Genomic DNA, 17,611 nt, shown 5'->3' on the forward strand with positions numbered 1-17,611 from the left:
CTCGTACTCAATTCTTGCTCGTACCATATGCATATTATCATTACTATTGGATAGAAAACACTCTCTAGTTTCTAAAACCGTTTGAATTATATCTGTTGAGTAAAACAGAACTCATTTGCAGCAAACTTCCTGACAGGAAGTGGAAATTCTGAAATCGATGCTCTGTTCTAGGGCCTGCCTATAAATGTGCTTGATATTTATTAGTATACATGCACTTCACGCCTTCCACTAGATTTCAACAGCAGTGAGAGAAGAAATGGAGTGTATAACATGATCTGAGGCGAATAAAAACTCTTGGCATGACGTGACCCCAATTTCCTGTTTCTGGAACGCGCGAGAAGGGACCTGGTATTGCCTTCTGTAAAGCTGTCGTTATAGACGACTAATGTCTCCGGCTTTGATTTTATTTGATAAATGTGACAATATCATCGTAAAGTATTGTTTTTTCAATATAGTTTTATTAGATTATTGAATTTTTTTTCGGGACGTTAGGCGTGTTGCTTTGTCTGCGTTGTTCACGAAGGAGAGCTTCGCGCACTTTGCAGCTTTCCGTGCTAATTGACTGAGAAGAGGACATTCTAAAACCAAACAACGATTGTTCCGACAAAGGACCCCTTGTACAACATTCTGATGGAAGATCATCAAAAGTAGGACCCATTTTATGATGCTATTTCGTATATCTGTCGAAAATGTGTACTAGTAGTTTGCGCCCAGATTTTGGGCACTCTCTCGCTATAACTAAGCTGGATGTCGTAATGAAGTTATTTTTAGAATTCTAACACGGCGATTGCATTAAGAACTAGTGTATCTATCATTTCATATACAACAGTTATTTTTTAGTAACGTTTATGAATAGTTATTTGTCAGAATAGTTGAGTGTCATAAAAATATCCGCACATTCTGGGAAAAAGATGCTACGTTAGCACAATGTATAACCACTGATTTCAGCTCTAAATATGCACATTTTCGAAACAAACATAAGTGTATGTATAACCTGATGTTATAGGACTGTCATCTGATGAAGCTTATCAAGGTTAGTCAAAAATGTTATATCTTTTGCTGGTTTGTTACGATCGCTAACTTTTGCTGCTGGTAAATGGCTTGTGTTACTGGCTATTGTGGTAAGCTAATATAATGCTATATTGTGTTTTCGCTGTAAAACACTTAAGAAATCGGAAATATTCTGGAATCACAAGATGCTTGTCTTTCATTTGCTGTACACCATGTATTTTTCAGAAATGTTTTATGATGAGTATTTAGGTATTTCACGTTGGTGTCTGTAATTACTCTGGCTGCTTCGGTGCTATTTGTGACGGTAGCTGTGATGGTAGCTGCAATGTAAAACTGATTTATACCTCAAATATGCACATTTTTCGAACAAAACATAGATTTATTGTATAACATGTTATAAGACTGTCATCGATGAAGTTGTTTCTTGGTTAGTTTGGTTGGTTCTTGGTTAGTTAGGTTGGTTTTGTGCATGCTACCTGTGCTGTGAAAATGTCTGTCCTTTTTTGTATTTGGTGGTGAGCTAACATAAATATACGTGGTGTTTTCGCTGTAAAACATTTAAGAAATCGGACATGTTGGCTGGATTCACAAGATGTTTATCTTTCATTTGCTGTATTGGACTTGTTAATGTGTGAAAGTTAAATATTCCTAAAAAATATATTTTGAATTTCACGCCCTGCACTTGAGTGGCTGTTGTCATATTGTGCCCGGCTTCGGGCTTGCAGCCCAAAGAAGTTTAAGCTAAACACTGGCTAAAAAAGTTTACATCCTTGCAGGCTTTGGAAAAAACATATGAATTGACAGATTTGGTCGCATTTATCATATTGTTCACATGCTAAAATTGTCACTTTGGAGTCGGGGCTACGTCATTGAAGAGATTCTTATGGCTTTCAAATCATCCGCCCGCACACCAGCTCTTCCAAAGCATAGCCTGGTAGGGAACTACCACTCAGGGCCTGTTCAATTTGACAGAGCGCTAGCCGTATCTTAAGCCATTCTCTCATACTGGCACCGCCATGGAAAACCTCCTGGGTTTTGCATGATAAAGGCAATGATAAAAGCATCGAGAAATAGCATTATAAATATTCACTTACCTTTGATGATCTTCGTCAGAATGCACTCCCAGGAACCCAGTTGCACAATAAATGTTTGATTTGTTCCATAAAGTTCATCATTTATGTCCAAATAGCTCCTTTGTTAGAGCGTTTGGTAAATAAATCCAAACTCACGACGCGCGTGCAAGTCCAGGAAAGTATGGACGAAAAGTCCAAAAAGTTATATTACAGCTCGTAGAAACATGTCAAACGAAGTATAGAATCAATCTTTAGGATGTTTTTAACATAAACTTCAATAATGTTCCACACGGACAATTCCTTTGTTATCAGAATAGCAAATGGAACAGAGCTCGCTCTCATGTGAACGAGCGTCATGAGCTCAAAGCATTCTGCCAGACCTCTGACTCATTCCCCTCTCATTCGGCCCACTTCACAGTAGAAGCATCAGACAAGGTTCTAAAGACTGTTGACATCTAGTGGAAGCCTTAGGAAGTGCAACATGACCCATATCCCACTGTATCTTCAATGATTTGGAAAACCACCAACCTCAGATTTCCCACTTTCTGGTTGGATTTTTTCTCWGGTTTRTGCCTGCCATATGAGTTATGTTATACTCACAGACATCTTTCAAACAGTTTTAGAAACTTCAGAGTGTTTTCTATCCAAATCTACCCCCCGCCTCCTGATGTGCGGCTCCACCTGCAGGARGACACCGGCCAAGGGGAAGGCCCAGATGGTGAGGAGCGGGCCGGTCTGGACCGTGGAGGTGGAAATCCCGGACAATGTCAGGATCCAGGATGTCTTCAACCAGGACCCAACAGCGCTCCTCTGGACTGTACCCCTCCCAGTCCACCAGGTACTGGAGCCGACCCTCACAATGTTGGGAGTACAGGAGGGACCTGACGGCAAAGGCGGGGCTCCCATCAATGTCCAGGGAAGGTGGAGGGTTGTAATGGGGAACAGCACCAACCAGAGGACCAGGAACCACCGGCCTGAGGAGGGAAACATGAAAAGAGGGTGAGATTCGGTAGTTAGTGGCGAGTTGTAATRTATACGTTACCTCGTTGACCCTCCAGAGGTCCTTGAAGGGCCCCACAAACCGGGAGCTCAGCTTCCTGCAGGCGGAGCGGGAGGTTCCTGGGGGAGAGCCAGACACGAGCACCAGGATGAAACACGGGAGCCTCAATGCAGTGGCGGTCCGCCTGCTCCTTCTGGCAGTAAACAGCACGTTGGAGGCTCACGTGGGCATTGTTCCTCCTCTGCACACCTGAACCACTTGTCCACCGCAGGAGCTTCGGTCTGGCTTGGGGTTCACGGAGCCAAGGCTGGCTGATATCCCAGGATACACTGGAAGGGGTTCAGCCCGGTGGAGGAGTGACACAGTGACACAATTCTGGGTGTACTCCACCCAAGGAAGGAACCGGGCCCACTCCCCCTGACGGTGCTGGCAGTGACTCCTAAGGAACCTCCCCAGCTCCTGGTTCATACGCTCCAGCTGCCAGTTGGACTGAGGCTGGTACCCGGAAGTGAGGCTGACCGTGACCCCCAGCTTCTCCATGAAGGTTAAGTTGAATCTAGTGACGAAAAGTGCCCACCTTGCTTGGCTCGGGTTCAGCCGCCTCGCTGTCCGCATGTACTCCAGGTTCCGATGGTCGGTGAGGATGAGAAATGGGTCCTTGGCCAACTCCAGCCAGTGTCTCCACTCCTTTAAGCTCTCTGGGATAGGTGGGATGGTAGCGTCCCACCTGGCCAAAAGCCAGTGAAAATGCAGAGCGCCAAATTCAAATAAATTACTATAAAAATCAAACTTTCATAAAATCACACATGCAAGATACCAAATTAAAGCTACACTTGTTGTMAATCCAGCCAACYTGTCAGATTTCAAAAAGGCTTTTCGGCGAAAGCAAACGATGCTCTTATCTGAGGATAGCAGCCCAGTAAACAAAGAGAGAAAAGCATATTTCAACCCTGCAGGCGCGACACAATATGCAGAAATAAAAATATAATTCATGCCTTACCTTTGACGAGCTTCTTTTGTTGGCACTCCAATATGTCCCATAAACATCACAATTGGCCCCTTTGTTTGATTAATACCGTCGATATATATCCAAAATGTCCATTTATTTGGCACGTTTGATCCAGAAAAACACCGGTTCCAACTTGCACAACGTGATTACAAAATATCTCAAAAGTTACCTGTAAGCTTTGTCCAAACTTTTCAAACCACTTTTGTAATACAACTTTAGGTATTTTTTAACATAAATAATCGATAAAATTGAAGACGGGATGATCTGTGTTCAATACCGGAGGAAAACAATGTGTAGCATGGTTTCTGGTCACGCGCCTCTAACAAACAGTACACTTCACCGGAGCCTCATTCTGAACATGGCTACTTCTTCATTTCTCAAAGGAAAAACCTGAACCAATTTCTAAAGACTGTTGACATCCAGTGGAAGCGGTAGGAACTGCAAGAAGGTCCCTTAGAAATCTGGATTCCCAATGAAATCTCATTAAAAAGAGAGTGACCTGAAAATAAAATAATCTGAATGGTTTGTCCTCGGGGTTTCGCCTGCTAAATAAGTTCTGTTATACTCACCGACATGATTCAAACAGTTTTAGAAACTTCAGAGTGTTTTCTATCCAAATCTACTAATACTATGCATATCTTATCTTCTGGGGATGAGTAGCTGGCAGTAGAATTTGGGCATGCTTTTCATCGAAACTAGAAAATGCTGCCCCCTATCCTAGAGAAGTTAATGCCAACTTCACTGCCAAGAGCTCCCGGTCGCCAACGTCATAGTTCCTCTCCGTTTTTTGAGTAGTATGCACATGGATACAATTTCTGTGGGTTACCTTGATGTTGGGACAGGACGGCCTCCACGCCCACTTCTGAAGTGTCCACCTCCACCTACGGCATGACGAGGTACTCATAGTGCCCTGAGGTGGTACTAAATGCCYTCTTCCACTCGTCCCCCTCCCGGATACGCACCAGGTTGTAAGGGCTCCTGAGAGCGGGTAGCTGTACCTCTCAGTGATCTGATTGATCCCCCGATAGTCAATACACGGGCGTAGACCTCCATCCTTCTTCTTCACAAAAAAGAAACTCGAGAAGGCAGGTGAAGTGGAGGGCCGCATGTATCCCTGCCCCAGGGATTGAGACATATGTTTCCAAAGCCGCCGTCTAATCCTGTGACAGAAGATACARGTGAGTCCTGGAAAGTGCTGCCTCTACCAGGAGATTTTTCACACAATCCCCCCGTCAATCTGGTGGTAATTGAGTCGCCCTCTTCTTACAGAAGGCGAGAGCCAAATCGGCATATTCTGAGGGGATGCGCATGGTGGAGACCTGGTCTGGACTTTCCACCATAYTCACACCGATGGAAACCCCTACACACCTCCTTGAGCACTTTCGTGACCACCCCTTGAGAGCCCTCTGTTGCCACGAAATAGTGGAGTCATGACAGGCCAACCAGGGTAGGCCCAGCACCACGCGAAACACAGGAGAAGCAATAAGGAAGAGACTGATTCTCTCCTTGTGACCCTCCTGTGTAACCATGTTTAGTGGAGCGGTGGCCTCCCTAATCAGCCCTGACCCTAATGGTTGACTATCTAGGGCATATCCACAGGAACAAGGGGGATCTCTAAACTATGGGCAAATGAACGGTCAATAAAATTCCCAGCCGCGCCTGAATCTACGAGCACCTTATGCTGGGAATGGGGGGAAAACTCGGGAAATTGAATACACATACATGTGAGCAACAGGGGGCTCTGGGTGAGTCTGGTGCCGACTCACCTGGGGTGACACGATAGTGCCCTGCCTGCTGCCTCGACTCCCTGAGGAACCCCCCCAGCACCGACCAGCAGTGTGCCCTCTGCGGCCATAGATGGTGCAGGGAATGGCCCCTCCTCCGGTCGCCCTTAGCGCAGCACCTTCCAGCTTCATGGGCGTCGGAGCGGAGGTGCTGGGGGATGGAACTGACAGGCCCCGATCCTGACGTCCGCAGGTAGCCAGCAGGTTGTCCAGCCGGATGGACAGGTCCACCAGCTGGTCTAACGTAAGGGTGGTGTCTCAGCAGGCCAACACCCAACGTACGTCCTCGCGCAGACTGCACCGGTAGTTATCAATCAGGGCCCTGTCGTTCCATCCCGCGCTGGCGGCCAGTGTCCGGAAGTCCAAAGCGAAATCCTGCACGCTCTTCGTCCCCTGCCTCAGGTGGAACAGACGTTCACTCGCCGCTCGACCCTCAGGCGGGTGGTCGAACACTGCCCGGAAGCGGCGGTTGAACTCCGCGTAATGGTCCAACGCRGCGTTTCCTTCACTCCATACGGTGTTGGCCCACTCCAGGGCTTTGCCTGAGAGGTAGGAGACGAGGGCGGACACGCTCTCACGTCCCTAAGGAGTCGGGTGGACGGTCGCCAGGTAGAGCTCCAGCTGGAGTAGGAACCCCTGGCATCCGGCAGCCATCCCATCATACTCCCTCGGGAGCGCGAGTCGAATCCCGCTGGGACCGGTTGAAAGAGGGGTGGACAGTGGGGCCTGCTGTAGTGGGGCTGGTGGAGGCGCTGGACGACCACCTCCTCTCTCCCAACGATCCATCGTRTGCAGCACGCGATCCATGGCGGTGCCCAGACGTTGCAACATGGTCGCGTGCTGCTGGACGCGCTCCTCTACCGACACAGGGAGGGCGTCTGCTCCTGCTGACTCCGTTATAGGTGAGTGATTCTGTAATGCGTCTGTGTGTAGCTGGTGCAGATGAGTCAGGCGCAGGACAGCAGATATAAGTATTGAAAGCAATTTACTCAACAATAAAACACAATACACGTCAAATAAATATAACGGACCGCACTACAACGAACAATCACTCACAAACAAACATGGGGGAACAGAGGGTTAAATAATGAACAAGTAATTGGGGGGTTTAAACCAGGTGTGTAAGACAAGACAAAACAAATGGAAAATGAAAAATGGATCGGCGATGGCTAGAAGGCCGGTGACGTCGACCGCCGAACGCCGCCCAAACAAGGAGAGGGACCGACTTCGGCGAAAGTCGTGACAGGAGGACACCGTGTTGTGCCAATATATCCCCCAAACACCAGCTTCGAGGGCATTATCACTTTTATACAACAGGTTACCAACATATTAAAATAATGATTGACATATTTTCATAATTTTTATTTTGATGAATTCATTCGTACTATTGCATCCTTCCACAGGATATAGTCCCGACACAAATCTAGGGTTGCTATCCAAGCCGGCTGGTGGTTCTATCGGTTTGGTTGCCAGAGACGCAACKCGGTCGTTCAGTCTTTTTGTTCTGTATCTATGGACGCGACACATTCGTTCGTTCTAAATGTTCCATTGCCATACTGGCTGTCAACGTTCTTATCCCTTGCTTGCTAGCTAGCCAACTATGGCTAACTTACATTCACGTCAGCCAGCATAAAAGGAAAGTTGCTGCATTTGCGTTAGTTTAAGCTGTTTTCTAGTGACATRTATTTGTATACATCCATAACAATGAGTTATTTAGACGTGATATCGCCTGGCATAGAAAATGTGCTCACTCGTCAGGACACTGTTGTTCAGAGCAGCTAGCTAACACAATCACTTCAAACTGTAGATGGAAAGACTACAAACTAGCACTTTGCTTCGTTTGACCTTTTTTCAATTTCCATTTCTTTGTAGGTATCAATAAAAATTATGCCAGCTGATTCATGATTTCGACTGGCTGAGAAACGCTGCCTGCTTGTCTGTCTCGTCCCGACTCCTGATACGTTCATTACTATGGGACAGCTGGAGATCGAATTTTAATATTGAAACAATGTTGCAAATATCGGGGAGAACAACAGCAAGGTTTATACAAATCTCCGRTGTGAAAACTAAATGTTAGTCTAAAAGAAATGTGAGAATTTCTAGATGTTTTTTATGGTGGAGATTAAGTTTATACATTTCCTGGCTAGACTGATGAGACAGTGGATTGCARAGTCAGATGGAACAGAGTAAATAGGCACTTTAACGTCATAGATTTAGCCYGTGGTAATTTGTGGAATAGACACCGGCTGGAATGCTGTTTTAACCAATCAGGACTAGACCCACCCGTTGTATAATAATTGTTAGCTTGTGGTGGCTAATGTTAGCTGAAGTTTTGCAGTGGCTGTTTAAAGAAAACCGAACAATGGATTCAAATTTCTCCTGGCACATAAACTACTTTCAGGATGTGGAACCATCTAACAACAAGTTGTAAAATCCTGAACTTGTTCTTCAAGAGGAAAGTTCATAGCCAGATTGACCATTTTGACAATAGGCTTTCAAATTTTAAAGTACAACGCCATGCTCCCGAAATATTAAATATTTTGAATTAAAAGCTTGGGCTGTGTAATTTCTTTCTGATTTAAAAACAACATCTTGAATATATCCTGAGTCAAAAGTCAAAATAATGTGTTAGCCCACTAAAGCCTATACACTAGCTCAAGGAAGGGGCTAACACAATTCATCTCCAAGACAAGGTTACTCATCACTTGGGCCAAGCCTGTCACTTCTGACACCAATGTGACAGAGTGTGACTCAAACTATGTGCTTCACCTCTGTTATGCACACAGACACACACCACACACACACACACACACACACACATCAGTGGAGGCTGGTATCACTTTAAAGTAGAGGAAGGCTCACTGTAATGGCGGAATGGGATGAATGGAACTATAACCAAAAAATGTACGAACAACAAGTTCGAGGACAGTCAGATTTATTTGCACATGCCTCACTGTGAAGTCATCATGACAGCCGACAGCACCACGGTGACAAAGGGCTTGAGTTGAGTCAAAAGATTTTCTAGTTGGTGAGCTCCCTTGTGTCAGTCAGGATCAGTTCTCCACTGGAAACCAAATTAGACTTGATTCTGGTGGTCTTCTGAACTGCAGCAGGAATGTCTCTCCCTGGAAAAAACATTTTATGTGGTCAGTTGCAGAGAGAGGGATGAGACTCAAARTGTAGGGAAGGGTAGAGGGGAATGAAACTATTTGCTGGAATGGAATGCAGCCTATCAGAGAAAAGTAACTCACTCTTTCTGTAGCATCTTGGTTCACAGGTGTCTCCAAGGGATGGCTGGCACACAGCTGTATTACAATGGATGAACACCTACAAGAGACGGTACAAATTGTTTTTTTAAATGCAATAATTATCTAGCCAGGTAATTACTACCCAAGAATAAATTAGAGTAGTTTAATATTTATGTAAACTATATGCTTTTATATTACATATGTAATTGTAAGAAATAGGCCTACCAGAAAGTACCAATTGTGACCAAGCAAGCCGATACAATTTTGTTAAATCATTAATTACCAATAATTAGTGGCAATAATTTCACAAATACCAATTGTAATAGGACAGTGTTCTCAAAAATCTAATGTAAGCATAAGGTACAGCACTTCTATTTCATGCATGAATTTAATAAACAGTGTTAGCATGATAATCAACAACATCAATGTAGTTGTTTCAACCCTCTGATAATAATTACGATTAATTTTAACTCTATGGTTCCAGTAGAATTAYAACACAGTCATACCCTCAGAATTAAATAGAACAATATCTGTAAATATGTAACATAAATGTATCTCTATGGTCATACCGTCTCCCGCAGGGGGGTCATAGACATTGGATCCACAAAGGTGAACATCTTAAGGACGAAGCGCCTGTAGTGGCTTGGGAAGGACAGACCCGAAGAGGGTCCCACATTGATGGGAGTGGTCAGGTAACGGTCATCCTGGTAAGGACATCTAATGATATGAARGGAGAGAGAGAGAGAGAGACAGAGAGAGTGAGACGTAGACAGACAGATTCATGTTCAAGTATCTGTCTGTCTGCGTCAGGGTTGGCATGCCGCATGCCATGTTATGACTCTCAATTTGCCGTTACCCCCCTTTACACCAGCAACGGCAAATACATTGATCAAGGCTATGAGATGAGACATTGGTTTGATAATAAAGAGGTKTTTTTTAAGTGAATAACTCCAAGAGCTGCTGAACATTTTCCTCATKTTCACAAGGAACGGCAGAACAGTAATTGGACGAAACAGTTACTAAAATGTTTATAACTTCTACTACTACCCATTCAGATATTTACCCTTCAATGAGAAGGTCCCACTGGGGCAGGCTGAGAGGGTTTGGGGTTGTGGTAGCCCAGCAGCGACCCAGGGTCAGCACAATGTTGGGATCTGTCCTCGCCAGGATGCGAACCTCAGCGTACACGGGATCCCTGAGGACCTTGGTGACAGGGTAGTCTGCCTCTGTGTAGTAAGAGGTGTAGGCCACGTCCTCTGTTTCAAAAGAGGAAAGATTCATTCATTCACCCATTTATTAATCCAACAAACCAATCAATGAATTTAGTGCCACATACCTTCATTACATCCCTTGGTATGGCATGATCCGCTGCCCAGTCTGAGCTCAACTGTGAGGGGTCCAGGAGCTATCTCAGGATTTGGAGGAGGGACCGGCCTCACGTCAATAACCACAGCCACAATGGTGCTGCCCTTATATCTGCACTGGAATGTTAGACTGGGAAGAAATGGCGTGTGGTCAGACATCTTGAATGTGTCTGAGAGACTTTAAAGCAGGACATATAAGGTGATGACTAAAGATCCCATTGCTTATTTAACAATAKAAATTGTGTTAACTCCAGTGTCTTGTTAAAATTTCCAACCAGGGGCCTCACTTATCAAAGGTGAATGCACACAAAAGAGACTCTAAACCTTGTGTTCGCCAGTTTTCCCATAAAGGTTGGCATTTATCCTTGTTGACAGGAAAGTGTGGGTATCTCCATGCAAATCTCTGACTGTGCATACACAGAACTTAGAGCGGTTGATCAATTGTCTTGCAAGCAAATATTGTTATTTTGAAAGAAATTAATGTGTACAGGAATTATAATAATGGTAAGCTAATAAGAACAGAACGTAGACCTAATCATGACATTTATACATTTTCCATTGGTAATGTATGTTGCCCAATGTGTTTCTTTAACTTTTKTTAWATAGGCCTAAATTATGTCTCTCCTTTTCTCACGACTGGTTTATTCCCACCATTTATCCATCGCTCATTTAATAGCCTAACATGCTCGGAAGTAAAGACCGGTAGCCTATTTAAATTGGGTAGGCTACAGTATTGTTAGGAATGCAACATCATAGCCTATTTAAATTCAGAGCCTATACCAAAGCAGGATAAGCCAAATATTTAACAACAATTCGTATTTTCACGAGTGCAAAAATATAGTATGGCTCTAATTTATCAATGAAAACATGAGTATGTGCTGAGTTCGACAGTTTGAATGATCCCAATAATTTGTTGCTCAAGCTATTCTTAGAATCTCCACGTACCCCATAATTTTGTAAGAAATGTATYCACGGTTGATAAATGAGGCCCCTTGCCCCATTTATAGTACACAACAATTTAAAGTGATGGTTCCTTAGGATGTTGTTGTTATTGTGTTGTTATTATAATACTTTTTTAAATATCACCTACTCATATTGGCTGTCCCTGGTGATGGAGCCAAAGGGGCCAACCCCCACTTGATATGAAGAGGACATCCTATTCTCATAGATAATAGTATCAGTTTCCTCCTGCAATAAACACAACTATGTTATACAGCTCATCTTTAAGAGGCAAAATCACTATAGCTTTAACAAAGAGCTTTTGTCACAATGTGGCAGCATCTTTAAACCTGAATAAACAATCAATGATATGATCATGATATGATCATTGTTGCAACCAATACAGAATATGTTATCCAATTATTTGAAGGAGAGAGGAGCTACTTCCCTGTACTGAGACTGAAGCCAGGCACAGGTGATACGTACCGTCATGACAGTTCCACATTCAGTGACTTTAAACTGGTAGATGGCGAAGGCAGAAGTTGTGCCAATAGCGTTGCAGTGGGGTCCGTTTCCCCCCAGCAGGCTGATGGAGTCCAGTTCCAGGTTGGGCAGAGTGGCATCCCTGGCCACCACCACCACAAACTGGCCATCCTTGGTACACTGAACAGTCACTGGTGACAAAGAGCATAACAAAAACATGAATTTAGTGTCCTTGAGTAAATTGGAGCATGTTGGAACATGTTGATTTTAAACTGCTTCGCATAAAGATTGTCCATATATAAGTGGAAGTGGAATCAGTGAGAGTTCAGAATACAATGATTTGTTTTCTGGTGAAGTGCGATAAACAAGTTTCTCTGAGGGGGCAATACATAAAGTAAAACCGTACTGTTACAACATGGAGTTCTAGAGTAAAATGAGCATGGTCAAACACCTACCTGCTTTTCCGTAGAAGCACATCCGTCCATCAAAACAGCAGTTAATGGCCTCACAATGGGCGGCAGTGATGTCAGGAAGTCCACAATGCACTTTGTTTTGGGGCTCAACATCACAGCTCTGCTTTGAGCCTGGGTCAGAGGGGAATTTAGGCCTCTGAAATGGCTTAGAGGGTTGGGCAGGAAACTGAGGGACTTGAACAGGCCACTGAGGGGGGTGAACAGGCCACTGAGGGGGATGGGCAGGCCTCGGAAGGGGGTTGGCAGGCCACTGCTGGGGTTGGGCAGGCCTCTGAGGTGGTTGGGCAGGCCTCTGAGGTGGTTGGGCGATGTCTGAGGTGCCTCTGGGCAGAGGGCCTCTGAGGGGTTGGGCAGGCCTCTGAGGGGTTGGGCAGGCCTCTGAGGGGGTTGGGCAGGCCTCTGAGGGGGTTGGGCAGGCCTCTGAGGGGGCTGGGCAGGCCACTGAGGGGGCTGGGCAGGCCTCTGAGGGGGCTGGGCAGGCCACTGAGGGGGCTGGGCAGGCCACTGAGGGGGCTGGGCAGGCCTCTGAGGGGTTTGGGGAGGCCATGACGGTGGTGTCTGGATGGGTGGCCACCCTGGTTTTTCCAAGTAATCCTGAGCATCACACAGCCAGCCAAGCGTGGCCACTGCCACTAGACAAACTGCACTCCACTTCATCGCAATGGCTTCGCTACAAGAACTAATCCGCAATGTTCACTGGATGCTGTGATGAGGATGAAGGAATTGCGGCCACCTTTATAATAGATGGAGCGTTGTTTACTTATTGGAAATCCGCCCCCTCTTTATCTGACCGTTCCTTTTCTGAGGGGTCAAGGTTTTAGCCCTGGCTAATGTTCCTTTAGTAGCACACTATTCAAAACAGTTGTGTAACATTTGCGAACATCCAACATTTCGGTCATGGCCTTGAGAAAGGTCTTTGTGACCGACACGTCATGTCATTGGAGGCTTTGCCAGTTCTGTCAGTATCTAATTTGCTCCTAGTTGTTGCATGTGACAATATATATATTTATTTATATACTTATTTTGATAGTCAGAAACAATCCAAAATGATTTACGCATTATAAATAGATAATTAGACAATTTTGTATATATTACAGTCTTTTTCAATCACTTTGGTGCCATTTTCACAAGTATATAGTACATTTTCACAACTCTAAGCACAAAAATCTAAACAGATCATTAAAATGGCTTGTGGTCAAAGCTATAAGCATAGTACAACAAACAAATTCATAAAATCACTTTTACACTGCACCAAATCACTCTTAAAATCTACTTTTCAAAATGCAATATTCACATTACTTTTGATGTTTTTTCTTGTTATTTGTTAAACAATACATTTAACTAATCACTTAATCAAACTGCTCAAAACTGATAAATACTGAACCAAAATGATTTAGTGCATAGTTCACATATAGTTTGATAACTGCTGAACATTGTGAAGTTCTAAATTCTTACATCATTAATGTATCAATTAACAATATACAGGGCGGCAGATAGCCTAGCGGTGAAGAGCGTTGGGACAGTAACCGAAAGGTTGCTGGTTTCGAATCTCCGAGCTAACCAGGTGAAAAACATGTCGATGTGCCCTTGAGCAAGGCAAGGCTGGGTTTTTCACACTCAACAGTTTCACATATGTTTCAAGAATGGTCCACCACCTGAAGAACATCCAGCCAACTTGACACAACTGTGGGAATCATTGGATTCAATATGGGCCAGAATCCCTGTGGACTGCTTCTAGAATTTATCCCAAAACGAATTGAGGCTATTCTGAGGGCAAAGGAGGGTGCAACTCAATAGTAGCAAGGTGTTCTTAATGTTTTGTATACTCAGTGTATAGTGTAGTGTACAATGCATTTCTGAAATACCTGGGTTGTATATACTGTTTTTTCAACCACTTTGGCYCATTTTTCAGAAGTGGTATATTTTCAAAACTCTAAGTAAAAACCTCTAAACTGATAACACTTCTAATGCCCCCTATCTTATGTTCAGAAGCTTCGATTGTACATTCATTGGGGTTTCACACACCTTCACATTTAGTCGTTTATGCAAAATCAAAGTTTTCCTTGAAATACCATGTGCACCTTTTGATTAGTCACCGATACAGTAGATAATGATAGGCTCACCATTTAGTCATTTTAACTACCATTTAATCCAATAGAATAAATTACAGGATACACATTTCAAAACGTATTTTTGAAGTGCTGAATAGYAAGAATAGTAGATATAATTTTTATACAGTATTTGACTATAACTTGACATGCACACTTTTTAAAATAACTTGTGTCAAATGGCAGGTTGTGAGTATGTTGACAAATATGTCAGTCTTACAGTTTCATTATCCTTATACCATCGTGTCCCAAACTAGGGGTCGTGACCCCATGTGGGGTAAACAAAAAAGTAAACATTGGCCATTTATAACATAACATTTTTCACATGGCGGGGTTGCAAATACATGCAGTATTTACAGCCACATCCATATATTATTTGGTTGCAACATAAATTGATGTCAAATTGATGCATTATGAGGTAAAAGATAGACATTTACAGTGTTCAGCAGTTATCAAACTATATACGTTAACTAGCAAATCCAGGACTTGCAGAATAAATTAGGACAGCATTCACACCACTTGACTTTTTCCACATTTTGTTGTGTTACAAAGTGGGATTAAAATGTATTTAATTGTCTTTTTTTGTTAACAATCTACACAAAATACCCTCTGAAAGTGTAAGAAAATGTTTCATTTGTAAATAAAAACATGGAAAATAAAACAATCATTCTGTACATCTTGATTTGATAAGTATTCAACCCCCTGAGTCCATACATGTTAGAATCACCMTTGGCWGCAGTTACAGCTGTGAAAGTCTCGAAAAGCTTTCCACACCTGGACTGTGCAATATTTGCCCATTATTCTTTTCAAAATTATTCAAGCTCCGTCAAATTGGTTGTTGATCATTGCTAGACAACCATTTTCAGGTCTTGCCATAGATTTTCAAGCAGATTCAGGCCAAAACTGTAACTCAGCCTCTCAGGAACATTCACTGTCTTCTTSGTAAGCAACTCCAGTGTCGATTTGGCTTTGTATTTTAGGTTGCTGACAAAGTTGTCTAGGAGCTGGTTACAAGGCGACTGTGTCTGTCGGTGGGATGTTGTTATAATCCCTCTCTAGACCAATTACCCTGAATTTAAATTCCTTATCTTCTTTCAACTCAAGCCAAACTCAACCCAACTACCTCAACCCATGGCAGATTCCAAAGACAAACTCAAAACCTCTCAACAAACTAAGAGCGGTAAACCTTAATGTCCACTGAATTCTGAAAACTTTCAGGAATTTGGGGAATTAGCTTAACATGTAAAATATATAAAATAATACAATAAGATGCTTTACAAATTAAAACATACAATCATAAAGATGTAAATATAACGCATTCAATTCGTGAAAATCATAGAAAAGTAAAATTGTGTTTATATGAACAGCATGAAATAAGGCTGAAAATGCTAAATACTCTATTCCACTCGGTAATGGCTACTGTATTATTCATTATTGTGTTATARAGTTTTRCCCCCAATTGGTTTGGAACATTGTGGGGATCAAAGCTCCTTGCTCTAAAAACAATCACCAAAACAACCTTTTTATGAGATTTGGAAACACCTAAAACACATTTGCTACTCTTTTTAAATATTCAGACAAAACCTTTTATGTAACATGCCCTTTATGTAAGTTACACATCATTTTGTCAGTTGCTTAAGTGTATAGGAATGAGTGGATCGTAAAGACAGATCGTCCAGAGCCGTGGTTATGAGGGCAACATTCCCACCAACAAGCAAATGTGTGCTTTCCCACTGAAGACCAGTGTTCAATTGCCATCTCCACCTTTAATGTCATGTGTCTGTCTAAATAAAGCAAAAAATACTAAAGGTAGAGTGAAATTCCACTCTCCATAAAAGGAATGGAGAGTTTACTAGTCCTTTACTAGTTCAGGATTTAAATGAACACTCAGTGATGTTAAAAAAAACATTGGTGTTGATAGCCTGAYTGTGATAATGTAATTTGTCTATGTAGTAAAACATTGACACTCAAAACCACACCCATCATTATCATATTTCCCAGCATGCTTTATTYCGGGTTGATATTTTGTTTCAATATCTGTGTTTTTACATGCACATTGATTGATTAATTGATCTTAGGCTGTATAAAGATAAATAGCATACATTTTTCTAAACTAATCTAATCTGTTAGGAGGTGGATTTATTGCACCCATTAATGAGATGGTTGTTCCCATTTAAATGGTTTAGGTTGTCTCCTTTGCCCAATTCTTCCTACTATGGCAGTCATTGTAAATGCATTTTGTGGGTGATTAAAAATGTATGATCGCTGGATATCTTGACTTGGGCTGGATTCCAACAGGAATTAAATATCACTTTTCAAGCCAACATAATGTGACTTGCCTGATGCGGCCTGCAAACCAGGAGTTTCAGACCACAGTCTTTTGGTAATACTAGGCTGTTGAGGTACAGCTTTAAGGATGATATAGTAATTTATGCACTCACTTGGTGAAGGATTAATATATATTGAATGCAACAACCATGTCTCTGCCACAAGGAAACACGGCTATGGATGGTAAATTCCAACGTTTATAACAGGCACTCTGAGATATATGCATATATTTGCCTATATCCCAGTGTGCCTTTAGAGTGAATGTTGGAATTACCACCCATGACTGTGTTTGTTAGTGACAGAGAGTTAGTRATTGCATTCACCTGCATGCTAAGTGCTTATCAAGGGCTGCAGTAAAATATATGTTGTTATAAGTGTGCTCAAATACCAGAAGGTACACCATTTACTTTTTTCCCATCTGTTTACTATTGGCTGAGTCAACCAATAGCGTTGCACCTTTAACCTTCAACCTTTAAATTTCTCCAGGACCATCTGCTTTCATACCACAAGGTAAGATTAAAAACAACATGAATTATACTTCAATGGTGATATTAACCAGAGCCAAGTTGTTTTGCAACAGTATAATTTAAATAGCAACTGCTAACTTGTGGCCATCAAAAGTTGCTGCTTAGCTTACCTGCCTGGCAAGCTATCTAGCTAGCATGGTAATGGTACAGTAAACTTACAGTAGCTCTAGCATTAATTTTCATAGGTAAGAGAACTGTCAAAGTTGATGAGATCTCAAATATAATGCAATCTGCTAACGTTACCAAGGTTAAGTTATTGCCCAT

The 17,611-nt window shown here is 42.7% G+C and overlaps 1 protein-coding gene and 1 long non-coding RNA gene across 4 annotated transcripts in view; both read right to left on the minus strand.

The window, feature by feature from the left end:
* LOC139023062 (uncharacterized) overlaps nucleotides 1-17,611 on the minus strand; it is an 870,035-nt gene that overhangs the window by 165,196 nt on the left and 687,228 nt on the right. The gene's annotated exons all lie outside the window — the stretch shown is intronic.
* On the minus strand, nucleotides 8,796-13,105 carry LOC111953077 (zona pellucida sperm-binding protein 4). 3 transcript variants are annotated; one of them, XM_070435228.1, is made up of 9 exons: nucleotides 12,789-13,105; nucleotides 12,367-12,681; nucleotides 11,915-12,102; nucleotides 11,580-11,677; nucleotides 10,462-10,619; nucleotides 10,189-10,381; nucleotides 9,695-9,842; nucleotides 9,129-9,204; nucleotides 8,796-9,002 (listed from the first exon to the last, which is right to left on the minus strand). In XM_070435228.1, the coding sequence occupies exons 1-9, from the start codon at nucleotides 13,039-13,041 to the stop codon at nucleotides 8,899-8,901; spliced, it is 1,533 nt and encodes a 510-aa protein (XP_070291329.1). In that variant the 5' UTR covers nucleotides 13,042-13,105; the 3' UTR covers nucleotides 8,796-8,898. The 3 variants fall into 3 exon arrangements, with proteins under 3 accessions (XP_070291329.1, XP_070291328.1, XP_070291327.1); XM_070435227.1 differs by having other exon boundaries at nucleotides 12,768-13,105; XM_070435226.1 differs by having other exon boundaries at nucleotides 12,747-13,105.

This window comes from Salvelinus sp. IW2-2015, linkage group LG26 (genome assembly GCF_002910315.2).
Source record: "Salvelinus sp. IW2-2015 linkage group LG26, ASM291031v2, whole genome shotgun sequence".
Lineage (NCBI taxonomy): Eukaryota > Metazoa > Chordata > Actinopteri > Salmoniformes > Salmonidae > Salvelinus > Salvelinus sp. IW2-2015.

Bases quoted from the DNA above. Each gene is read 5' to 3' on its own strand.
- LOC111953077 (XM_070435226.1), bottom strand. From the start codon at position 13,041: ATGAAGTGGAGTGCAGTTTGTCTAGTGGCAGTGGCCACGCTTGGCTGG. The intron at 11,678-11,914 runs GTACGTATCACC...TGTTTATTGCAG, and splicing joins AATGTGGAACTGTCATGACG to GAGGAAACTGATACTATTAT. The intron at 10,620-11,579 runs GTAGGTGATATT...ATTTCTTCCCAG, and splicing joins ACCAGGGACAGCCAATATGA to TCTAACATTCCAGTGCAGAT.